This window comes from Crocodylus porosus, unplaced genomic scaffold (genome assembly GCF_001723895.1).
Source record: "Crocodylus porosus isolate Cpor-Errol unplaced genomic scaffold, CroPor_comp1, whole genome shotgun sequence".
NCBI classification, from domain to species: Eukaryota; Metazoa; Chordata; order Crocodylia; family Crocodylidae; genus Crocodylus; species Crocodylus porosus.
In genome coordinates this window covers 78,936,742-78,962,949 of record NW_017728947.1, presented here as the reverse complement: position 1 = coordinate 78,962,949, position 26,208 = coordinate 78,936,742, and the positions used below count along the sequence as shown (strand labels likewise).

Here is a 26,208-nt window from a genome sequence, read left to right as displayed (position 1 = left end):
CACGGGGGGCAGCGAGCAGCAGGGCGAGCCGCGGCGGTGCGGAGCGAGCGGGAACCCACCGTGTCCTCCGCGCAGGGAGCCCGGGGAGCGGTAGATGGAGATAGGCACGGAGTGGTGCTTGCTGCCGTGGAAGTGATGCTCGTGCGGAGCCTGAGCCGCGGAGGAGGCAGAAGAAGCCACGTTGGAGGAAGTCCACACGGAGCTGACGATACATCCCCAAAAGAGGGAGCACATCCAGAGGGGCCCGGCGGGGCGGCGGCCCGGGCACACGCCGGCCTCGGCTCGCAGGTGCATGGTCAATGCACGGGGCACCTACAGACGGGCGGGTTGAACTGCAGCCGGGCAGCCGGGGGGAGGCTCATGATGCCCAGGGGCCCATCCTAGGAGAAGGAGAGTCGCTTCCCAAGCGCGGGGAGGGGAGGGGAGGGGGGCGCGTGTGAGTGCGAGTGCGTGTGTCAGTGTGTGCGTGTGCGAGGAGGGGAGGGCACGGGGGACGGGGAATAGCAACCGGCAGAAAAATGAGCTCGCTGGCTCCCAGGACTGGAGCTACAGGGCCAGGGACCCCTCTGCTGGACCCAGCCTCCAGGTGGGACGAGGAAAGCCGCACATGGCGGGAGGATCCTGGCTCTTTCACGTGTCAGATCCCTCCAGGATCACGGAAAAGATTTCTTTTTCTTTTTTTGCAAATATCGAGCTGGTCTAGCAAAAGCTATCACCTCTGCCACTAGTTTTGATTCCAGGGTCCTTGAGGGCTCTCCCTGCCTGTGATCCTCCCCTCTCAGGGAAGGAGAGGAGAGAAGAGAAGAGAGGAGAGGAGAAGGGCGGGGGGAAAAATAGAAGATGAAAAAAGGGGGGGGGGGAGGAGAGAGAAAAAAGCCAGAGCCCCCAGGAACGTTTTGGATTTTGCTTTATCCCAATTCCGAGGGGTTTCACTTGCTTCTCCACCAGCAAGTGTTGCAATGCAGAAGTGCGAGGCGCGCACACGCACACACGGACACACACGCGTGCACACACACACGGATCGGGGTCGTTATCCGCCGTCCTGCTGGCTCCAGGCGAGAGAGCTGAGGCTGCTTAACCCTGGGAGGGCAGGGGCGGATCTTCCCGGGCGAGAGTGCAAAGGAGAGAGGCACGAGGAGTGGAGAGGCGGCGGCGGCGGCGGCGGTCCCGGGTCCAGGCAGCGCCGGCAGCCCGAGGCGGAGCGGGAGGCGCGGGCCCGGCGCGCTCAGCGAAGGCAACTAGGAAGCGCAGGTGAAGCGAAGCGAGGATTTAGGGAGCCAAATTCACAAATGGGCGAGCCGCATGCAAATAGGCTCACTCCAGAGAGCGAATCAGTGAAGCCCAAACACTGCAGAGGGACTGGCTGGCTCCTAAGAAAGGAGGGGCTGGAGCGGGGGGCCGGAGTCCCACCCCCTCCATTCATACACTTCTTACGCACGCATCTTCCTTCCCGTGCCTGAACCCTGCTCCCCGCGCTTCCTTCATTTCCAGAAACAAAAAAAAAAGTTCTAGGTAAAGACATTATAATAAAAGGGTCACATCTCGCCCCACCAGAGTGAGCGCAAGCCGGTTCCTCACACCCCACAGATCGTCCCCACCATCATCTCGAGAGCAGCAGGAAAATTGCAAAAACCCTGTCTTTGCAGAGGCAGGAGCCTGTTGGCAATCCTTTCTCTGCCATCTGGCACAGACCTTTCTGGCCCCCAAGCTCGAGGGGCCAGTTCCTGGAAAAGGCTCCAGAGCAGCACTGTACCTAGACTCCTGGTAGCCCTGGGCAAACTTTTAGTATCATTCGCCGCACCAGAGATAATGATAATAAAAAAAATTTACCATTTTCAGACCTGCTTTCTGTCCAGGCCCCAGGTGGCCCATGCCTCTGTCTGGCCCTGTGCAAGAGCACATGCAGTCTGATTGTTAATGGCTCTGTCAGACATTCAGAAAGTCAGAGGCAAAATCAGTCTAAGTTACACAGTTTTCTGTAAGGCGTAATTTAGATTGGTAGCAAACACAACACACATTTGGCCTTTGGTGGCGGGTGGCAAATCTCAGCCTGGGTTCAGCCATTTTGAAACCAGTCCATGTGTGCCAAACTCCTGTTATGGGTACAGACCAGTTCCCAATCACTTATACCAGTTAAAGTGTAATGTCTGTACCTGGCCACAGTCTGGACGCTCGCATCTCTTTATAGATTACCAGAGTAAAGAAAGGTGAATCCAGAGTGAAAAGCACCTCATGTACCTGATTTTCAAGAGTGCCGAGCATCCACAACTCCAGTGAAGTCCCGTGGAGAGAGCAAGCACTTCCGGAAGCGGATCGTGCCTCTGTTTGGGGGTAGAATCCATGTTCTCTGTGAATAAAGTACCTATTCCAAACATACAGTGGAGAAATGATCTACCACCCCAAAAGGCATCTAGGTTCATTCCAAGCACATCGTGTTCCCTTTTTCAAATAGAATTACCATATTTATTTATCACAGCTACAAGGGGAGGAGAAAACAAAAAGACGCAGCACTTCTAACATAGGCAGCCTTTTGCTTGGAAAGGAGAGACGTTTTCCTCTGTTTGTTTGGCAGCAACAATGTGTCGGCAGCCAAGAGGGAAGCAGAGAGCACAGAGTGGGAGGGGGACAGCCACTTGCCAAATGGCATGGCCATCTGTGGTCACAAGTAGGAGGCTTTCTGCTGAGACTTCTTCAGCCACATCTCACCAAGGGTATGCACAGAGAGTTCAGGACTCATGTGCCAGATGCTAGGCGAACAAGATCTCTGGACTGTGGACAATGCGATCTTAGTTGGTGTGCAAGAGTCATACCAGGAGACAGCAATTTTAGACCCAACTGCTTTGAAGAGGTCAAGAGATATTGGGAGCAGAGGGGGAGAGTAATATTGAGAGAGACCGGGCGCTGCTCACATTCTTAGCTGTGATTTGAAATGAAAGAGAGGCCAGGAGAGGCCTGCAGAACCAGGAGGTGCAAAGCAAGAGGCTCTTGCTTCCATGTATAAGCACATTTAACAAGGCTTTTTCTTACTGGATTTACCTTTCAGTTCCTAGATATGCTGCTAAATACAAGTTTGTGCTTTCCAATACCTCCTTGCACCAGAACAGTGCAAGGATGTAATGAACACAATTATTTCACATCGCTATATAGCTTTTATTATAGAATGACTCTTTTATGCTTCTCCAACAGTAAGCTGAATCTGAACTAATTAAGTCCAAATTAGGAAGTCTGAAACTAGCTAAATGGTTACTTTTGCATTTTACAAAAGACATCATACAATAATATTTAATACTTACAACACATTTTCACTTGGAGATCTCAGGTTGCATATCAATTTGCATTACCAACATCTTCATTTAACATAGGGAAACTGGGGTAAAGTGGTAAAGTGAATTACTGAAGACCACTCAAGTGAGTCAATGCCAAAGATGTACAACTCTCATTTTGGTGGCAAAGACCCTGAACTAGGCCACCTCCTGATGAATTCTGTTTATATAACTATTGGTAATCATCAACATCACCTTAGTTTAGAAATTAATAAACCTCTTTATGTCAGGGAGTTTCACATATTTTTGGCACTGGCCATCCCTCCCCTTTGCTTTCTTCCTTCAAACCTGCCAAAATCTTCTCAGTTCACAGGTATTTATGAAATACAGAGTCAATATTTTTGGAAACTAATTTGAATTGAGTGCAGTGAAGACACAGGGAATCCTTAGATCTCTATGCTACTTTACTCAGGGGGCACCAAATAACTATTCCACATACATCATAAGCATTTTGTAATGGGCAAACGGAACTTCACACTTGGAGCTTTTACTTTAGGTTGACACATCTGTAATTTACCTTCCATTCACTTACTTTCTAGCTTAAGCAATCTAAAGTACTAGCTGAAACAGCCAGGATTGTTGCTGTGTTTTGATGGAGCCAATCACTGACAGTTGTGAGTAGTTGACCGGAAAATAAGACTAATAAATTTTGCATTTATCTTGCATCCCAGAATTTCAAACTGGTTTACAAACATGTATTAATTAAACCTTACAAGAACTCTATGTCCTAATTTGCAAATAAGGAAAGAAAGGCATGCAGAGGTTAAACGGGAATAGAAACCAAGAATCTAGCCTGCCAGTCATGCTGCTACAGCCACTAGATCATACTGTGTCTCAGAGTACAGTCAAGAAGCCCTGTCTCAGTCTCCTGTTTAACCACTAAATCCCAGGTCATCTCCCCAAAAGTTTTAATTCATTCAATTCAAAGGCAAAGTCAGGCACCATGTTTTGAAATGTTTGTCAGTTACTCAACACATGGGAAACGTGCTCATTCCCTGTGGAAAGATTTAAAAGGATAGCCCATCACCAAATAACAGGCTGCTAAAACACAGAAAATATACTGATAAAAATAAGTAACAATAACTAGTCCAGCCAGTTAGCAGAAAAGCAACAACCATCTGGCCTATCATAACTTTGTTCTCTGTCTTTAGCTACACTGTTTGGAGAGAGACAGAGCTAACTATACTAGAAGCTCAGTCACTGGCCCCATTTAAGGAAAGAGAATCCAGACAGCTTCAGAACATTTTACAGTGTAGGGCCTGATCCTATTCACATGGAAGCCCATGGCAAAACTCTCATTAATAAGCATTAACATCAGCAATAGATTCAACCTTAGAATCGCGGAGTTGAAAGGGATGTCAGGGGTCATCTACTCCAACCCCTTTCACAAATCTTCTCCACCTCTGCTTTTCCAGCTCTGCTTGCCTCCTGGCTCAGAAGGCGCACACAACCTCCCCTGCTGTTAATCTCCATTTAATGGAGTCTTGAATCAAGGGGGGGGGTGCCTTCCCCCACCCTCATTTCTACTTCTGCCAGTTGTCTCCTGGGCAGAGATGAGAAAATGTCATGAGCCACTTCTACTTTCCCTCATCCTGCCCTATGATAAAGCTCCCTCCACTGAACATGGGAGCAGGGGGCCCATAAAAGGGACACGCAAGCAGGCCCTAGCTTGTGCCAGAGGCTGCAGTGTGTTTGACAACCCCTGTTCAGCAGATGCATAAACTACTGCCTTTTAGATCCTGTGCCACTAGTCTTCCCTTCTAATTTCTGCCCACAGAAGCTGGTTTGCTACAGACTGGTGGGCAGGCTGCCCTGCAAACAAACAGAAGAGAGGTCGAGAGAACCAACCTGCACAAATATAAACAAACATTTTTTTAAAGGAAAATCTGTGAAGCAAGCTATAAATACATCAGTGGGTTCTTGTGACACCATAAAGCACTGGAACTTCACTCTGACTTGCTTTATTAGGTGTCAGTAGATGTATTTACTGCCCTGTAATTCACAGGCGACTCATTTATTTAGCAGCATCATTGCTGGAGGAGGGCAGATTTCAACTGTATTTTCCCCTCCTGGGTGGCAAGGGGAAGTTTATTGCCTGAAGGGAAGTTTTAACAATGCTGTTCCCAGGAGATTTACTTTTAAAAAAGGCTTTGTTCTTCTCCCACTGGTTTAGCTTCTCTCAGGTAAGCACACACCATTTCACATGTTCTTGGGTCTACAGTGCCAGGACCAGATGCCTCAAGGAACCTGGGTCCCAGGATAACACATCAGATGTGCTGGAAATACCAGAGGGACAGTTTCCCTTATCACGGCAGTGTGTCCTGCTGCTTAGGACCAACAGACAGCCCTAGCATTTCTGCAGAAATGAGAAATAATGAAACAAAATTACATTTTTTGGAACTTAGAAAGAAATCCAATTGGTTTCAGATTCTGAAGACGTTCTTACTTTATCCTTCCCAGGCCAGCCATCCCCCTCTCTGTGTATTTTTTCAGCAGTAATGGTTGTCAATCACTTTACTGCACATAATGGTCACTCAGAACTTCAGCTCAGAGAACAATCAGTGCCTCTAGCTCCAAAAGCACAGGTATCTCACATCTGAGCCAAAGGAGAATTTCTATCAGTTTGGAGTAGTACTGGGCCTATGGCACATAGTTAAACAAATTCAATTCCATCCAATAGAAGACAGAAGTGACAAATACACATTCATTAATTCATTGCTATATAATAAGTTCACATAAAATATGGACCCAATATTTCCCTCCCCAAATCAAACTCAATCTTTCCAGGTTCAAATAGTAGAGTGTTTTTGTTTTACTTTCTGAAGAGCAAATAGGAAGGAGGAAAAAAAAGCTTGATTTTTATTCTTTAAACAAATGCTTAAATAAAACAAGGCTGAGGCAGACTACACATGGTAGGAAACTTGACACTGATACAGACTCCTTTGGCTCTAGGCAACTGATTCAAATGCTGCTGAGGCAGATGAGATGAAATGTTGTTCCCTCACTAGCCAAGGTGGAATGAGTTATTCTCAAACCTAGCCCTACTGCTCAGGTGTCTGCCGCATAACTCTCCCTCTACTGGTGGTCTCCATATAAAGACAAATAGCAAATATGCCAAGAAATTCACATCATCTGCCCCCAACCCTGGGAATCCCTCCAGGTCAGGATTGAAGCACAGCTGCTGTACCTGGTCTATACAAAACCAAAGAGCTAGAATTTCCAGTGTAGATGGTTTTGGTTTTGGTTTTCTACTTCATTTAACTAATAAAAAAGAAACATGGCTCCTTTTTTCTTCATCAGCACACTGTAATACCTAGCCTACTGCACACAGAGCAGCACTGTCTGCCTTCCTGGCACAAAAGTACCAACCTGATGTACAAGATCACTGGGGCATAGGACCACTGCCAAACATACCCCTCAACCCTGTCTCAAATACAACTCCTCTATTAAAGAACTATAGAGGACTAAATTTTATTCATTGCCACACAAGCTTAATCTTCATGCAATTAATGGACTGGGCAAAGGTTTAATTTGAGGCCAGCAAAGCAAGCACCAGAACGAGAGAGAGAGAGAATGTCACTACAATGCTAATTTGGTATCAAAGGAAAATCAAGACCAAAGGTATAGGTACACTTAGGATTGTCCTCTGGTGCCCCATTTCAAAGAAAAACACTGAGCTGCAGAGTCAGGAGACACAGCTTACTCCTGTTAAATTTCTACCTAAATTCACACTTTCTAATATTTCCAGGTCACATCAGGCTATCCTTTCATAACTGCCTGGGAGCAGAGACTGCCACAAACAGTCAATACATATGCTTAGAGTATGATTTCACTCTCATTTAACCACTGACAGTCTGGACTGATCCAATAAGGCCAACAGCGTGCCACTGCTAAAAGTGAGACAGGACCTAAGACTCTAATGTTTGCCATGCAGAGAGGGAGCTGGTTAGCCAAACTGGTCTGAAGTCACACAGAAGGCAGGTCAGGGTGGCATTTTAAAACTAAATGATCCAGAAAAGCATAAGCTTTTGTAGGCTACAGCTTACTTCATCAGATGCTATGCTAGAGTCTGACTTTATGCTGAAAGTCCAAGCTTGTTATATAATTACTACTACTACTATTACTACAAGTGAAGGCAATTCCTACGGAAGAACCAAGAATGGGACCCCACTGTACGCAGCACTGTACACAGAAAAGCATCAAGTCCTGGCATGAGGAGTTTGCAAGTTTTTCTTGATCTGAATTTGTCTTATGTAAGGCAACATTTTGGAAGCTGTAAATATACTGGGCCAGCCCCACAGGCAGATCTCAGCCTTCCTGGCCAAGTTTTCCTGATCAGTTGATTTCTGAGCTTGAAGGAAGTGAAAGAGGTTAGAGAGGTGGAAGAGGTTAGAGAAGTGGAAGAGATTAGAGATCAGGATGTGAACTTCTTACCTTCTGCTGGAGACCAAATCAAACTAAGTTATGAATATTCTCCCCAGTGTAGGCTTCCAAGTTTTTCTTGCATTTCTTCAGGTTCTGCCTTGGAGGACTTAGACTACCTCTCCACCCTGCTCTCATCTTTCTCTCTGTTTCTCATACACAGGAACACACACATGCATGCATATGTCACCTCTGCACTGGGGCACTATTTTTCTTCTGCACCATGCAACTCGCCCAGACTTCAATAAATAGCTTGAAATTGGTGAGGAAGGGAAACAGCTTCTGGGGTATTTTCTTTATTTCATTTACTGTAAAATGCTGGTACTGAGGAGACTCCAGGTTTCACTAGGCCCAGAAAGACTGCATGTCTTAAAACACTGAAAAAAGCTAGATGGAATCTGGCTCATTAGATTTCTAAATCATTCCTCTGCTGCAGATGGTGGTTTGATCCATGAGAAATGAACTGCTGGGTCTCAGTCTAGTTTTCACAGTGTACCCCCTCTCCTCCAGCACAATTATGACCCTTGCTTCCCACAAAAAGGCCAAGGACTAAATGGAGAGAACTGTAGTGTATGCTTAGGAATCATCTTTCTCTGTTTTTGACACTAGATGTTCTGACAGCCTTTGCTATCCACACGTCCTATGTGGCACTGAGGCTGGGGCAAAGTCATCCCTAATGTCATTGCTCAAGAATTAATACTACCGATGAAATTAGCCTAGTTGTCTTCAAGATATTGCTATGTGGATCCCTTGCACCTCCCATCCCAGGAGCCATGTCCTGTAAAGACAGAGATAAAGGGCAACTGTGTACTAGTGAGCCTGTCTTTTAATAAAATAACTAGCCCTATACAAGTATCGTTCGCCTATCGTCACTTCCCACGTCTAGCCAGGGGTGAGATGCATCAACAGGGCAGCATAAAAGAAGCTTGCCCTGCCACTGCCTGGACTGCACCTGGCTCACACAAAACTTTGGTCTCCATGGGCTGTCAGCCAGGCACCTTTCAACAGCAGTGCTAAACATTAATTCTACCATATGAAAATTTACATCAGGGGTTCTTGGCCTGGAAGGAAAACACCGGGAAATTATTTCTAATGATCTCTAGCTCAGAAATGTAACCAGGATCATAAAGCCTGAAGTAGGAAGGGTTGGGTGGTGTGTGTGGGGGGGGAACAGATACAGTTAAAATGTCAATTGCAATAAATAGGGAACAATTTAAATTTTTTATCCATGAGAGCAGCAAGATGTTTATTTTCCTTTTCAGCTAAAAGAAATCTTGTCTGGCACAGAAGCTGTTGCTTTTCCTCCTTTAAACTGGCTTCTGTGCTAATGAAAAGCGAACTCTCTAACAGACAGTCTGCAAAGGCTCCCCTCTGCTTTGCTTCTCTCTTCCCACCTATCATCTTTCCTGGTTTCTGCCTGTAATCACCTGTTCATCTCACAGCAATAACTGCCAGGTGACTAGTGTTTGCTGTGGTCTCCCCAAATACCAAGAAGAGAATTAAAAGAAAAGAAAAGAGAAAGTGGGAGAAAATCTCTCAATGACACGAATGTCTCAGTGCCAGCCGGACAAAGAATGAAGTGTTTCCTGCAGCCGAGGCTGCTCGTGTGGGAGCTGCTGATAGGTATAATTTCCTAAGATGTATACCTTGTCAGCGTGCAGAAGATGAACAGAAAAGAAGGTCAGAGCAGCCAAAGCTGAAAGATTGGAAGGACAAAAGGAGGGAGTGGGGAGACCCATTTGGTTGCTTTTAACTCTTCAGGGACCCATGTTGCATCATCTATAGCAAACCTACACATAGGCATGGTGTGTGAAGATCTCCTATTATCCATCTCATCACTACAGCTGAAACGGCCATTTTAAAAAAAAGTTGCTTTGGTTCTATTGCTTTCTCTGACCATGCAGGACAGGGATTTTTTTCCTCCCCTGTCACTCATCCTAGAATCATACAAAAAATTGTTTGGGGGTGTCTGATATGGTTTGACTAGAAGAGGTGTAGATACAGACTGAGGACAAGATGGGCAATTGCTCAGATTGCCATTTACTCAGGAACCACCTAGCTGCTAAAACCTTCATTTCACAGAGCACACTGGTCCCTGAGGGGCACACTAGTTAAGAAGTGGGCCCTCCTATGGGATAGCTATCACAAATTGTTGCACTACTTCCAGGAAAATCTCTCTCCATCAGCACTGGCTAGCAAGAACATAAAACCCCTGACCTTTGGCAAAAACTCAGAAAAAGCATGTTAGCTCCCCACTAAAAACATCTGTGTATGATCCATAGTGTAGAAAGGATGATGATTAGGCTCTGCCCCCAGGTGCCAAGTATCTGCACCTGCAATTAATTATTAGGAGCTGCATCTCTCCAGTGTAGCCCCAAAGCATAGGACTCAAAGTATCTAAGATCAAGACTGGACAGGAGACAGTACAGGATTTAAATACCTGCACCCTGCTAGGACACCTAGAATACTTGCATGAAGCCTAACCCTGTAGCTTCCATTGACCTCAATGAGCATCCAACATGTCTGCACAAATAAATGTGTTAGCAACTGACCCAGGGACTTACTGGGATGCTGGCAGAGAAGATGACCTGAAGAAGAGAAAGAAATATAACCCATTTTAAAAGCACTTTTCTTCCTGTACCTCATGCTCTTACCATGGTTCAGGAGTCAAGCTATTGAATCCAACCCCACCAGGTTCTCTAGCACTTCCTTTCCCATGGGAATCTGACAGTTTTTTCATGCATGTGGTGTGTGCGCATATGCGTATACGCACACACATGCACTGACCACATGGATGCAAACAGAGAGGCAGCTTTCTCAAACCCAGTGCTCTACTTTTCCCACTGTCTCTGTATCTGAGAAACACAGATTCCATGTGGAGAAATTTGTGTTTGTGCATGGAGAGGAAAAAAACAAGAGCAACAAAAGCCCATTGGAGTTACAAATGCTGACACTAGCATGAGCATGAACATCAGGCAGGCGGCAGCTTTAAGCACCAGGCAGCCGTGAAAATTGAGAAGTGGAAACAAAGAAGAGGAAGGAGTGACATCCTCCTTTATTGATGCACTGTAAACAACAGATAAGGCATAAACTGCTCCCAACACGACCATGCTACTTATTGAACAGTGCGGACAAAAAGCTCTGGCTACTCGTTGCAGTGCTGGGGGAAAAAGCTGATGATAGGGATGCAGCGGATTATGTCTAAAGTAGCCAGGAGCATGCACATACACACACACGTACACATGCTTCTGCTTCTCCTTCTCCTCTCTAGCCTCTTATCTCTTTCTCTGACTCTGTCAACCAGGGACCACTACAGAAAAAGCCAAAAAAAAAGGAAGAACAAGGAAATTCCAGTGTATCATTGAAAGGCAGCTCACTTGAAAGAAAACAAAGTTTCATTCCATTCCTTTTGAACTCGTGATCAGTCACACAAAAGCCTTTTGCACCCTGAATCACTCTCTTTACTGCTCTAGGTTGCAATAAGGTCTGTGTACAGTTTTTATTTTTAACTGGATGCCATACTCTTCCTCCTTCCCTTTTGTCTTCTTTCTTTTATCAGCCTCCAAAGGTGAGCATTTAGGGTGGCAATGCCCAGTCCATCAGTGACTCCTACTGGGTGGTGGCAGAAGTGCAGTCCATGCTGGGAGGAGGGGAGTGAGACGTGAGAGGCTCTTGCCTTGGCTAACTGTTACCAACTTATTTGCTGTCCTCACCTAAGCATTCTGATCATTTCAGCATGTAGATCAGAGCTTAGCCATTATACACCAATGAAAGCTATACAAAACCCTAAGACAGACAGACAGAAACGTGGACTGTATAACCACCTTCACTGGCACAGAGATGCTCCTTACCAGCTATCAACCCCCACATGGAAGCATCAGGGACTTAACAGAAAGCAGATCAAAAGAAGTGAATTTGATACTCCTGGCTGTATTAAGACATGTTACAGTGTTCTAATGCAATGCCCTCAAATTATGTGATAGTATAAAAGCCATAGCATTTTGGTCTTTTACTGTAGACTACTTTAGCATAATAGAGCCCCTTATAAAAATGTGTTAGTTTTCTTTTTTCCCCCAGCAATAGATCAAATTACTACAGCCTGAAAGACGGATACCCCAATGCTATACAGATTCAGTAATGAAGCATAGTTTAGTTAGAGGAGAGAAACAGCAGCAGCAGCAAGAAACCTTCAAAAGCAAGTTATTTAGTGCCATCTTGATCATGCTTTATTGTCCACTGAAAAAAGGAAATAATCTAGTTCTGGCAACAAGATACAGGTTGGACTCCAAAAAGAGGAAGTCCACCACTACTTTCCTCTCCTGACTTGCAATCATTACTTTGGTATTTCAACCAAGTAACTGAACAGATCTTGGAATGGGGTAGACAAGGGGGAGAGGAATTGCTTAGCATGGTTCAAAACAGCAGGATGAAATTAAGCAAAAGAGCAATTTTCCAGTACATAGGGAAAATTTCCTAACTCTGTGAGGAAAGTTAACTCAAGGGAAGTGCTAAAACTCCCACTGCTTGGATTTTTTAAATCGGGAGGGGATAAAACAAGCTCAGCAAATGGGCAGACGAGAACCTCATGGTGTTTAACACCAAAAAATGCAAGGTTCTCCACCTTGGGAGGAAAAACCTGCAACGCCCTTATAGGCTCGGCAGTGCTACGTTGGTTAGCACTACAGAAGAAAAAGACTTGGGGGTCATCATTGACCACAAGATGAACATGAGCCTCCAATGCGATGCTGCGGCTAGTAAAGCAACCAAAATGCTGGCGTGCATCCATAGATGCTTCTCGAGCAAATCCCGGGACGTCATTCTCCCCTTGTACTCGGCCTTGGTGAGGCCACAGCTGGAGTACTGCGTCCAGTTTTGGGCTCCACAATTCAAAAAGGATGTGGAGAAGCTTGAGAGAGTCCAGAGGAGAGCCACGCGCATGATCAGAGGTCAGGAAAACAGATCTTACGATGACAGGCTGAGAGCCATGGGACTCTTTAGCCTGGAAAAGCGCAGGCTCAGGGGTGATCTGATGGCCACCTATAAGTTTATCAGGGGTGACCACCAGGATCTGGGGGAACGTCTGTTCACCAGAGCGCCCCAAGGGATGACGAGGTCAAACGGTCATAAACTCCTGCAAGACCGTTTCAGGCTGGACATAAGGAAGAATTTCTTTACTGTCCGAGCCCCCAAGGTCTGGAACAGTCTGCCAGCGGAGGTGGTTCAAGCACCTACATTGAACACCTTCAAGAGTAAATTGGATGCTTATCTTGCTGGGGTCCTATGACCCCAGCTGACTTCCTGCCCTTTGGGCAGGGGGCTGGACTCGATGATCTCCTGAGGTCCCTTCCAGCCCTAATGTCTATGAAATCTATGAAAACACTGTAGAATAGACTATATGGAACAACCTTGCACTGGTAAATTCTAGATTGAAGCCAGCAGCTCTTTTCTATTTGCAGCTTCATTGATGCTGTGACCCATGATAATCCTGTATACAGGATATACAGGTTATCATTTAATCATCACCATCATTTTTGTTGACGTTATTAACTAGCAGTAATTCATGGAAAACAAGCAAGTGCTCAAAAGAAAAAAAAATCTTTGATGAAACGTTCCCCAGTGCTAACTGGGATGAAATGAAAATTCTATCACTTACAATATTAGAGACCAGATTATCAAGACACTTTGCAAGTATTCTGATCCCACACTTGGAACCAATTATTGAAAATGAGAACTAAACAGCTTGGAAAATTTGGTCCTGATTTTGAGGGTTACACCCCTCAGAAAATGGAAGGTACCAGTCTCCTTACTAATAAAACAAAGTACCTTGATTGCAATGAAGGGCTGGTTGGAAATAAACTGCATTTAACGAAGTGTGTGCATGTGTGTGTGTACAAAAGCAAGAAGAGCAGGTTAAAGTTAGAGACCACTTGATAGGTCAGTGGTTAGGGCACTTGTCTGGATGTGAGAGACTGAAGCAGGTACACAATGGACTAGTATGTGGGTCTTCAACTCATGAGCCTAGTCCCTTAACCAACTGGCTATTTCAGAATTTCGCTTCCTCCTTTCCAGAGATTCCACTGAACCCTAAATATTTGTTTCCTGATGACATTTTATCTAAGGAGAGCTGTTTTTCATAGAAACAGGTTGGTTTCAAAGGAATATAGGTTTCACAGAATATATTTCTCCCCTCAGCCACCTGTATTACAATGGTTTACCACAGCTGTAAAGTTTTCTTAAGACTGCTAGTTTAGGGTAAGCATGGTATGTTTCTAGTATTTGTACAGCACCTAACACATATTAAGTATTACTGAAATAGAAAACACAGCAATAAGTAGAAACTGAATTTAAAGGGGTTAAAACCAGGCTAGGCAAAGTACTGCAGACTTTCCTAGAGGGAATAATACTGCACCGTCCAAGTGGGACAGATGGCGTTTAGCAAGTAACTACTTCTACCTTTCTCCATAACCATGTTTCTCCTTTTTGCACTTATATTTTTGCAATTGCCCTTCTCATCCCATACATGCATGCATACGCACATTCATCCAGGCTCACCCACTCACTCATTTCTTTCGTTGCCAAGAAGGAGCACCTTGAGTGGGATTCAGTTATTCGCTGTCCACAAAACTTCTGGTGTGTGTCTCTCTAAATAGCTGACATCTGGAGTTGCTATTTGCTTCTTCTACACTTCTCAGCACAAATGGGAGGCAGCTAGGCAATAAAAGTATAGCACCTTATTTTTTAAATATTTTATGCCACCCGCTCTTCTTTCCAGCAGAGGTCCCAGGAATCCATGTTCAGCCACATCAGTTGACTGGCCCCCCAACCCATCCATCTTAAGGAGATTTAGTATGACTTTATATATAAAAGGGGGAGCTGGTAGTGATACCTACATTTCTATTTTTGAATACAAACCAGTATCAAGTGTTTCACTGGTTTGTTTTTTAGACGGGGTTGGCAGGGGGGTGTTTGGAAGAATTTATCACATTGGAACTCTGTGGCGGAATGAGACAGGACCCAATTAACCTGGGTGGCACTCAGCTTCCTCAACCCATAAGACTATCCTTTTTTTTCCTGCAGCCCCCTTCCTCATTCACTGCAAACCTAGTTTTTACAGCAACTAAAGCAGGGGGCTGACACACAGTAGCCTTATTAATTATGCAACCCTGATTCATTTGTTGTGTATCATCCATCCTGCATACCAAATAAGTCAGGGTTCCAAAACAGTATGTGATCATGTAATTAAAGATTGTATCAAATGCATGCATGTGAGGGGGCAGAATTAAGGTTGCACAGGCAACCTTCATTCTGGCTTTTCCTAACTTCTGAGTCCTTGACTTTGCCATGAACAAGGCTATTTATTTATGTTTTATTTTATATACCTCATATACCCATTTAAAGGGACATGGAGATGCTCTATTTAAATAGAAAATTTGGGCAGTGAAGAAACATAGCTTCAAAAGGTGCAGTCATAAATTGCTAGCACAGCAATGGGCACCACAGATGAACCTAAATCGATTAAATTACTCTTGCTAGAAACACGCACACTGAAATATGTTTCTGTTTTGGCTGATGTAAGGCACCCTGTCATTCTCCTCCTATCCATTCCAAAGGGTTCTTGTTAGCAGGTTGAAAGAATTAAGTTAAGTAAAGTAGACTCACCAATATATTAACAGGTCTCTCTAATCCAACTGCGGCATGTTCAGAGAAAGCCACCTGCTTTCCCTTGCAGCAGAAGCTGCTGAAACATTGCCAACCTTTCGCCCAGCTGTTTCAAAAACTAAAATTAGATGCACCTGTTCTAACAGTTGTTTCTGCAGCTGGATCATGGGATATAGATCAACAAGATTCAGGATGAAGCCTCCCATTTTGAGCCAATGCTACACTTATTTCTCTGGCATAATTCCACAGGATATTGTGATATAGAAAGTAATGCTGATGACTCAAACAAAGGTATCTGGGCTGCTACATCATTACTGGTTTAAAATACAAGTGTCTCCAGTTGGTCAGGTGGCTAGTGGGGGAAAAACGGGAACTCAAAGTCCATGCTCCATTTAATCCTAGGAGTACATGAGGACTGAATCTCGAATCAAGTATAAACAAACACAACAACGTCTTCCCATGTCTGTAGGCACCTTAAAACAATAGTTCTCAGAATTATTAATTTTTCCATTCAGCCAAATGCCTTGTTGGTTCTGAAACCTACAGATGGCAATTTCAGCCTCAACACCATTAAATATTCCACTGTAGATCATTTTAGCAGAATAATCCAGCAACAGTTCTGAATCCAAAAATTTCATATTACCTCTCCACTTCCCTGGTGCCTGAAGCTTCAGCTGCCCCTTCAGTTCCCCCACAGACAACTCCTATAATTTTTGCTGCCAATACAGAAATCTCTAGCATATTGAAAAATCAAACTGTGGAGACAGTATTTGAAAAACTGAACTTAACATGAATGCTGATGACTGTGCTTATTATATATAATTATTATTATTAAATCCCACAGAACTGTCCATTTTAGACACTATCCACAGAGAATCTCCAGGATATCACAGATATGCAGCTTCAGGACCCTAGGACTTTGCCATAGATTAGAAATACAGGTCTGGTTCTCCATAGAGTTGATGAAGTCTTGAAGCTGACTTGCAATCTCAGAGACCTCTAGAAACATGACCCCCAGTTTGCATTTTCTTTTGGCATACACATTCAAGATGGACACACAGGTAAGTTATATACACACACTTGCATAATAATTAAATGTACCTACATGTTTACACACAGGAATCCAAATTTACATGCAGGCACACGTAGACTTGCACACATAGCTATAAACAAGCACCAGCTCATACATATAAAAGAGCGAGCATGATTAGGAACATGCAAATATATACATACAGATCTATGATCTGCACAAATACGTGTCCACACAAATACACGTATATGGAGTTATACACACATATTCAAATGTGCATGCCATATGCATAAAGGTATGCAAGTGCACAATTGTGCCTACACAGCTAACCAGCCAGGGGAATAGACACTTCAGAGCAGAGTGCAGATCATCAGCTTCCCTTCAAACATACCTCAGATTTTCCCCTTTCAAAGGAAGAGAGCTTGGTTGTCAAATCTAGTAATAAATGCTTGTCAAGGCTGTTTCTGATGGGATCTAAAGGTGGTTGGAGAAGTGGGGGCCATCACGGTCAAACTGCACAAGCGGAACTCAGAGAGCAGGGAAAAGACAGAGACAGTAACACAGATTTTTTTCCCTCTGTCTCTCTGGGAAATAATGAACAAATTCTCCAGAGTGATTACTGTGTTATATCTGCAGGCCTTCTCAAGTCTGTATTCGACAGAAGATGCTCCTATCTTCCCTCAGATTAAATGTGCCTGGTTAAAAGTGATCAGAGGTTGGCACGATAATTATCTTTCCTCATTAGAAAGAAAGCCCTGGACTGACTGAATACAGCTCCTCTGTCAGGGCCCTTTGCTGGCTGTAATAGTACTCAGCCAATATCAATAGGTACAATATTTGGTGTGAACAAAACAAAGAAACATATCAAGTAACCCTGTCTTTTTATTTTCTTCTGTTCTTCTAAGTCTGCTGAGTGAGGTGGGAAGGTGCCAAATCCCTTTTTAACTTGTATAACTGCACTGCAATGTCACCAAAGAGCCTTGTTAAACTGAAAAGCTTCCCAAATGTTTGTTTCCTCATTTCTGAAGTGATTGCTTTTGCTTCTCTTTTCTAATTTAAGGATGCGCACTCCCAGCACCCCCCTGCCACCTCCTGGGGCCAGCTCTGCGCGAAGATCCAGGGTAGCATTCCTAATATTCTGCTGCAGCAGCTTTCACCACTAGTGTACAGCATGCCTTTGCCCAAGGGAGCTGGGAGGAGGGAACCTATGCAGGTGAAGACAAGGCAGAAAGCTGTTACAAACAGAGTGTGAGCAGGCCTGGAGGGCATGTCAGTGGTTGAACAGAAGGGCTCCCTCCACTGGTTTTTATTTTGGGGAAAATTCATTTGTTATTTTATTACCAGGAGTTTGGAGGGAGTGAATTGTGCTGATTGGCCCAACTCTGGAGCTTAATGCTCAGCTACAAAACAGGCAGTACCAAGGCTGCTTTAATACAGTATACTGCTTTGTGCACTCCCTTCTATCAAAGGAGGCTGATACCATCTGCATAATGCACGGGTCCTGCCCTAGACAGTGTGGTACACACACCCTCACTTTAAGTAACCAGAGAGCCTTTATGGAACAGAATGAAGACTGTTCAGGATTCACCCTTGAGCCTGATCTTCATTGCTAATATAACTGCCCTGGTAATCCTAGCCATGACTGCTTAATCTGGCCCAGGACAGGTATGATGGCTGCAAGTAAAACTGACAGCAAGGGGAAACCTACCTGATGATGGGGTGATGCTATGCAGGCCCAAACCTTATAGATCTATTCTGAGAACTAGAGCCTCAGAGAGAATTATGAAGTCTATCCATAGTTAGCAGATGCTGTATGGAGGATCTTTTGTATTAAGTACAAACAAACCTCTCCAACTCCCTCCCATTAGCGGCAAACCAGTCCCTCCACTTTGGTCTGTGGAGATGACTTCTAGAAGTGGAATCCCACATTCTTACTATGCATCTGGAATAAAAGCTTCTAAAAATCTCATTCTGCATTCAACTCTGGTAATGTCCCCTTTTCTGGTAAATTCCTAATCACCCCCAGTGAAACAGCATTAGAGAATAGATTTCTGCTTTTAAAATAGGGAGAACTGCACTTAGGAACCATCACCCCACTTTTTTTTTTTTTTTTTTAGTGGGTAACCACCTGGGAATTGACGGGCTCACAGCAATGGGCGTCTCCTGTGAGACGTTCTATAATCACAGAGCAAACTGCAGTGTGGGCAGCTCTGTATTAGTGTGTCATGATGTGCTATAAAACTGTAAAATGAGGGGGTAATGTGTCATCACATGATGCAACTTAACAAGACAACACAATGTCATCATGTCATGATATTGCCTATAATATACACAGGCTCCTACAAGTCCTGCAAGCAGATAAGGCAAAAATAAAGCCACCCCTTGAACACATGGCCAGTTAGCAAAGCAAAGGGGAACATGCTGACTAGGAAGTAACTGACCTTACGGCTGGACACACAGGTCAGTCCACTTAGATTCTTTTCATTCTGGGAAACTTCTGGCTTTCCAATGACACTCAACTAAAGGGGAGCAGCCTATGTGCAAGAATAGAGTGCCACAAAGATTTATTTTTCTTAAGTGTTCTGCCTCTTCCAGCTTCCCACCACTCCTACCTGGCAATGATGGACTATTCCACTGCAAATTAAACTCCAACAGTTCAGTTTTACCAATCCCAAGGGTTAAAAAAAACTATGTCTAGTTCCTCTTATTCCATAAAAATCCATGATATTGGTATTAAAAAAAAATGTTTCCCATGTAGTTTTTGAGCTTTTCAGTAGGTGAAAGAAACATTTTTTGAGCTGTCATAAAAACAGACAGATTCTCATATAATCACATGGCTCCAGGAGCTAGAGCTTTAAAAAACACTTCAGGCTCTCAATCAAATTGTGAATTAGAAGGATGGAGATACTTCATATCTAAAGCCAGAGATGTTGAACAGCACAACATTTCAATACCATCTCACTTATTTCCACACCTCTTTTCTAAAAGGGCATGCACATGTTATTTTGGGGTTAGTGTTTTAGAGTTGTACTTCACTAGAGCAATATGTGGTTGGTGTGATCATTGCATGTACAAATAGGGGTAGACATAGGTATACATATAAGTATTTGCTTTTACACCCATAAAAAGAAAAAAGACAAGCAGAGGCCACCTATCTTCTCATTTAGCTTAGGAACATCATTCTGCCCTCACAACAGACCCATCACTGATCTTTTTCTCTTTCCCCTTTCTCTCCCACTCTACCTACCATTCTTTTTCCTGCTTTCCCACTTCCTAGCCATGTATCTATGTTTCATTTGTGGAGTGAAGTGCCATTATGATATACACATCCCTATTGGTTTTCCACCCAGCATATGATGCCTCCCACTCTCAGTGAATATTTCCTATCCATTACCGCTTGATGACTCCTTCCTTGCATAGGAATGAAGTAGGCAGCCGTGTCCCACCCCCCTTCCTTTCCTGTGCAATGCCGCAATGTGCCTAGGAGCCAGGTGACTGTAGAAGCAGTGGATGTAAGCCTGAATGCTCCAAGTGGCAGCCCTGTAGTATCTCAGGAGTGGAGGAAAGAGACATTTCTAAGCTCTGAAGGCTAACTCTTGGCAACCCAGATCAGCTTTCCTGCTGCCTTGGAAATGTTGGATGGATTAAAAAAACAAAAACAAAAAAACTCACTTTTCAAAACATGCAGTCATCCAATCCCCCACTCTGTCCCCCAAAACTATGGCACAAGTTATGAACTGCCTGATAAGCAACTGTGCTCAGTTATGCTGGCCCAAAGTATGCCTACAACAAGAGTATGTATAACTCCCCCTGTCCACCTCCACCATTCAAAACAAATCTTTGCACAAGCAATGGATAGCATTGCTTATGATGCCCCATTTTCATATGCCATTTCTACATATGCATATGTGACAGTCATGCCAACAGATTCAAGGTGAGAGGAGGTGGAGAAGATAATTTGGTTGGTTCCTTTTGGGTAAGATTAAAAGCTTAGACACTTACTCCCAATGCTCTATGGTAAAGAGAGATGTAGCTAGATGTCTCCTGAGAACAACTAGTTCTCTCAAGAGTTTTAACAGATCTGGTCTCAGTCTGAACATAATGCGAGACAACCCATCCTGGTATCCATCTCCTGCTGCCAAAACCCAAGAGCAGCAGAGAAATGTAAGACATTATTTAAAAAAGAAGTTCTGCTCTGTAAGAAACTGAAAGCAAATCTGCAAAACAACATATATATCATTGTCTCTCAGTAACATCCAGATCAAATGCACTCAAGCTGACAAAGGGAAAGATGCTTATTTTTCTAATTGTCAACTCTGGGATCTCAGAAACAAGCTAGGATCTTTAGGACCTGTAGGCATTAACATCAGACAGAAAGATTTTGCAGGATGAATGCTACTTCAAAATATGCTTCTACAACTTCTTTGCTTTTAAATCTTCGGAGACAACCAGGCTCTTCAGATCATACCATTAACTTCTGCAAAGTCACTGATGAGATGTGCAGGTGTTGATGAGGTCATAATGTATCTTCAGAATCCTTATAGTTGTAACAATAATTAAAGCAAGGAATGTGCCTCCATAATAAGTTGTGTGTGAAGCACATTATGTGGCCTTCAAGGAGTGGTGTAAAGAGAGCATGTAGCTGGTAAGGATAAGCATGACTTTCTTCTGTCTGCACCAAGAATTCTGGTAAACTGCAGCTTCTCATTAGGAAACTCCCTCATAGGATGCTAATTTATCCACATCACCCCTATCTATACTTCTGCATATGAATGTGTCCAATTTATAGTTATGATAACCACCATTCATACTTTTTTGGTTTTGAGCATCAATTTTCAAAAGGTTTGCAAAGCCTCAGGCAGGGAAAGCTTTGCTGATGACAAAATTTTAGTAGACTCACACTTACTATGATAGATAGAGCTGGTGATCCATGATACTCTGAAACAATCAGGCAGCAGGTAGGGCCAGGTAACCCCCTAGGGGCTAACAGGTTCAGAAGCTTGACCTTTCATAGGCAACAGACTACTTAGACAGCAAGTTTGCATGGAGATTCCACGCTATGGCAGGTCCCAGAAGACATGTCTACACTACTTCTATGCAATGTCTAGAAGCAATGTTGTGAAGCTCACCCTACCTACTCACTCCCATCCTACACACACTAATTCCCAAAACAATGAACCCATCCTGGAGCAGCCATAAGTACATGCCGATAAGAACCCCCAAGACAAAGAACTGAAGAGGATTATGCTTAGTACTGTTCTAATGTGCCTCGTTTCCAAGATTTGACCCATCCAGACTGGGAATGAGCGGGCTTTCCACCAGTGCTCCTAGGTGTGGACACAGGCAGAATAGACATGTCCAGAGTCTCCTGCTTCAAAAATCACACAGCTCTGCCTACTAAGTTAGGGAAGAGTCTCCTTAAGTTATTAACAGTGCAGGACCTTTGACTGAAAGCTTAACAGTGCTGAGTCTCTGCAGACTGCCTTTACCTTTACTCTGCTGTATGCAGTCACCATACTATGTACATGATAATGCTGCCTAGAATACATGAGCATGGATCTGCAGGGAAACTACAATCCTACTATTCTGTATATACACAGCACATTAAAGTAGATGATCTTAAAGCAATCAGAAAATCAAAGGCTTTCCTAAGGTGGTACCAATGAGTCAAATCAACAATAGGACCCAAAAGCTAAGGCTACTCTTACCATCTACCTGTTAGAAAACACTGCCTCCCATACAGCTTCTAGTAAAGACATTTTTATTATTTTTAATCTAATGACACCTAGAGCTAAGCTCTGCACAAACACATACTAAGAGGCAGTCCATGACCCTTGTGTGCATCCATGATGATATAATACAGTCTTATAGTTACATAGTCACACACTAGTTTTTTGCACAGGACCCCTGCCTCTTAACACACAGGATGGATGGTGCTCACTAGATGAGAGCAGCTCTTCAACATTTTGTTTCATCTTCCTTGTGTTCCTTGCCTTGTTTAGCATATGCTATCCAAAACCTGCTATGAAGTGAAAAATATTCATTTCCTTATGAGATTTCCTATGGTGCTCACCACTGTAGCATTTGAGTGCTTCCCAAACATTAAGTAATTTATCTTAAAAAAAAAACACTGTGAGGTACTGGGTGATGACTTTCCCCATTTTACAAACAGAGAACTGAGAAATTAAAGTCAGAAATGTCCACTAGCTGTTAGTACTCAAAACACACAGGACCACACTTCACATTTAGCTTTACATGGCATTGTATATAATCAAGCACAGTTCCCATTGCCTTCAGCTGCTTTGGAGAGTGCTCAGCATTTTGCAAATCAGGCTCCAGAAGCTCAAGTCCAGAAATTGAAGAGCAGACAATAAGTAGCACCTGTGAACAATTTGGGTTAAATGAATAGCTCAGCATCACACAGGGACTCTTTGGCAGAGACTGGAATAGAATCCAATTCTCAAGAGCAGCATCAACTACATACTGTAATCACGAGATCCTACATTCTCTTCATGGAATCCCTTGCCTCATTCGTTACACACTTCCCAGTGCTGGCACTAATTGAAGCAGGGAGGTCATAGGCACAAGAGTCTTTTTCATTGCAGCAGCTTGCTTCATCCCCAAAGTGCAAGCATTGTGTGCACTCAAGGAAGGAAGGGCCAGGTGGAAAAGTTAATATATGATCATGTATCTAAAAATGGCAACATCAAATATAGACAGAGTGGGAACAAATTAAGGTTATATGGGCAACCTTAATTCTGCCATTGCCTAACTTGCAAGTGCTTGACTTTGGAACCTTAATTTTTTATGTGCTTTTTGGCTAGTGTATGTGTTTATGTATTAGCTGAAACTGTATTTAAACTTCCAGCAAGTTCCCTTTTGATTTAAAGAGGTGCTACTAATTCTACCAGCATATCTGTTTTACATTTATTGAACAGAACTAGAATCGAAAACTTGATTTCTTTCAAATTCCCCTACCTGCAACGGCACAGGGAAATGAAAACACCTGTCAGCAAAAGTAATGTGTTTAATACCATGCCAGCCCTAAACATCAGCAGAGATTTCTATGTACTGCAGATAATTCTATCACCAGCCCTTATTGCTCTGCGATGTGCTTTTTATCTTTGCCGTAGGATAATATCAATATTTCAAGCGTGAGCAAAAGAATGTTTTATGAGATTGATGTGGGAAAGTACAGTGACAAGTACATAAAAAAGGGTGAGGGAAAGTGCCAGGTAGTTGTCATAACTGCCTTCCACTCCCACCAGGACTTATCAAGTTTATCCTAATCTAACCAACAAGTGGAGGTCCATGAGGGTACACATGGCCTCAATTATGTTTTTAACTGAGGTGTACTCAGAAAAGAGCAAACCTAAGAGGGCACTGATAATGGGAAATGGAGGCTGTCACTTTTCTCCTGCAGAAGAAACTCTCAAGTGAGAAAGCTACATGACTTCAATACTATTAGGTTCGCAAAATAAGAAGATGGAAGGGAAAAAATCATTAGATCATTCACTCTATTGCATGACACAATGGAAGACTGTTCACTTCTCACCTATACCCACAACAGATAAAAACATGTCAGCAAGAATCCTAGTACAGGCTCAATTATATTTAAAAAGTCCTTTTTCCAGGATAGTTTATTCTGTTTAGAAGGCTGCTTTTAACTACAATGGCAAAGAACATTTTTCCTATATGAGCTGTACTTCCATGTGGGGGTTTGCTGGTACAGCTATACCAGCAGACCACTTAGGTACACGCACATCCCAGCTCTTCTGTATTCCTTTCTCTCCTCCCATATGTATGGTACTCTCCCCTTCCAGTTTAGTACCAACACCACTCACTGCACTGTTTAGCTCCTTCACACAAATCATCCACATAGCTGTTTGCTACAACTGAGATTTTCAAAAGTGACTGATGATTTGGGTGTCGTATCTGCAACTTCATAAAGAAGCCCGTTTCTCAGAAGATGGGTGTTCAAGGGTTTCTGAAATCAACATCCTTCCATCCATTAGCCTGAAACCTGAGATGCTCCTGCTTATGAGTTACTTCCAGAAACTCTGACCAAGTTGAATATTGAATACAAAAACAAATCTTACAAAACCACAACAGACCCCTCCCACCCACCACACTCTCCATCTCCTCCCAACTCTCAATACATCATCTGTGTGAACTTCTAAGCAGCTCTGATCCACGTGTCATTGCACTCTTCTCTAAGTCAATTTGAATGAGATGCCCAAAAACCTTTTTAGAAAATAACTATTATCATAAGACACAATATCTTTTATGGACTCACACTATTACGAAGCAGTAACTTGGGCCAGTCCCCCTTCTGCCCCTAATAAATACATAAAAAATGAAATTTCAGTTGATATTATTTCTCAATATGTGAATCTGGTTTGTTTTAATAAGAAAAGTACCTCCAAGCTAAGAGGTATGAATTTTATACCTTAGAGAATAGTTTAATATACTGCTTAATGCTATCATCAAGGTGAGAGGAGCCTGATGGCTTTTATATGTTTTAACATTTCTTTAGAAGTGGGAAAAAATGAGAAAGAACCATGGTTTGTATATTAGATGCACATAAGAATCAATAGCAAACTACTCGGCAGTTGGATGGGGTCAGCAGTCCTCCCTCTTCCCCACCCTACCCTTCCCAAACACTCCCTAGGATGGGGAGCTCCACAAAATGTACTAGCTAATGGACCTGTTAAGAAGGAACCTCATCCCTTTAGGAGAAGAGAGTCCAGCAGCACCAGTGGCAGAAAGAGGGACTAGTAGGGCCCCATTCCCTTGTCCTCCCACAGCCCAGGGTCTCAGCCCCTCTGCCCCACCTCCCTGCAGCACAGGGGGCAGCGTCTTCAGATGATGTGGAGTCCCAGTGACATCTGCAGTCCCTGGGACTGTGTGTTTTCTTGTGTTCCTGAAAGACTGAATGAGGAAGATGGGGTAGCAGGGTAAAAAAAAATGGAGAGGCACAATGATGGACAAGGATTGAATATAAGTAGGGGAAAATTGGATTTATTTTCAAGGGTGAGAGCTAGCAATGTACCCAGGAGCTGAGTTTGTAGAGGATAAGGGAATATTTGCAGGAGAGAGACGCAGACTCAGTCTATGGTGAGCTAAGGGCTGGATTCAGGAGAGAGTTAAGCAAAGATTTTAGAGGACAGGTTTCTTATTTCTTTGAAGGGGAGAAATTACTCAACTAATTTAAATTTCTGGGTGCCTTCTACTATCTTACCTTCTCTGCTAGTATGTCATAGCCCTTTCCCCATCTCCCATTTCAATTTCTGGAACCCAATCCTGCAAAGATTAGCTCAAATTTCTCCCAGGAGCACAATTACTCAAAAGGTGCAAATCTCAACTACTAGCTTGTGAGCACTATAGAGAAGGGACTGTGGTTTCCCGTGCATTTTAGAAATACAGCACACTTTGGACACAGTTGCAATATAAATAAATCAAAAATAAACAGCTGATATTTTGAGATGATCTTGTCTTCACTCTGTGTACAAATACAGTACAGTCAGGCTTTAGGAGTACTTCAGGAAGCCAAGATCTCAAGTTTATAAATACATCTCTTTTTTATAGCTCCACTAAGCTTTTCTTTTCAACTTTTTCTTGCAGCTTTGTGGAAAAATATATCAATAAACTGCAATTATTCCCTTCCTGGGTCATATGTACATCACATTGGCAGAACCTGCCCAAGCACTGCCACGGCTGGATGATTTCAGCAGTTTTGTTTGTTTGGGGGTTTTTGGGGGGGGTATTACTGGA

General features: G+C 43.5%; 1 protein-coding gene across 9 annotated transcripts in view; it reads right to left on the bottom strand.

The window, feature by feature from the left end:
• NRXN3 (neurexin 3) overlaps nt 1–26,208 on the bottom strand; it is a 1,400,777-nt gene that overhangs the window by 485,035 nt on the left and 889,534 nt on the right. The window contains exon 1 of one of the 9 annotated variants that reach the window (XM_019552168.1): nt 60–791. The exons of the other annotated variants lie outside the window; for them this stretch is intronic. Coding sequence (XP_019407713.1) covers nt 60–294 — 235 coding nt within the window. The 5' untranslated portion in view covers nt 295–791. Of the gene's footprint in view, nt 1–59; nt 792–26,208 lie in introns of those variants that run through there. 9 annotated transcript variants of the gene reach the window in all.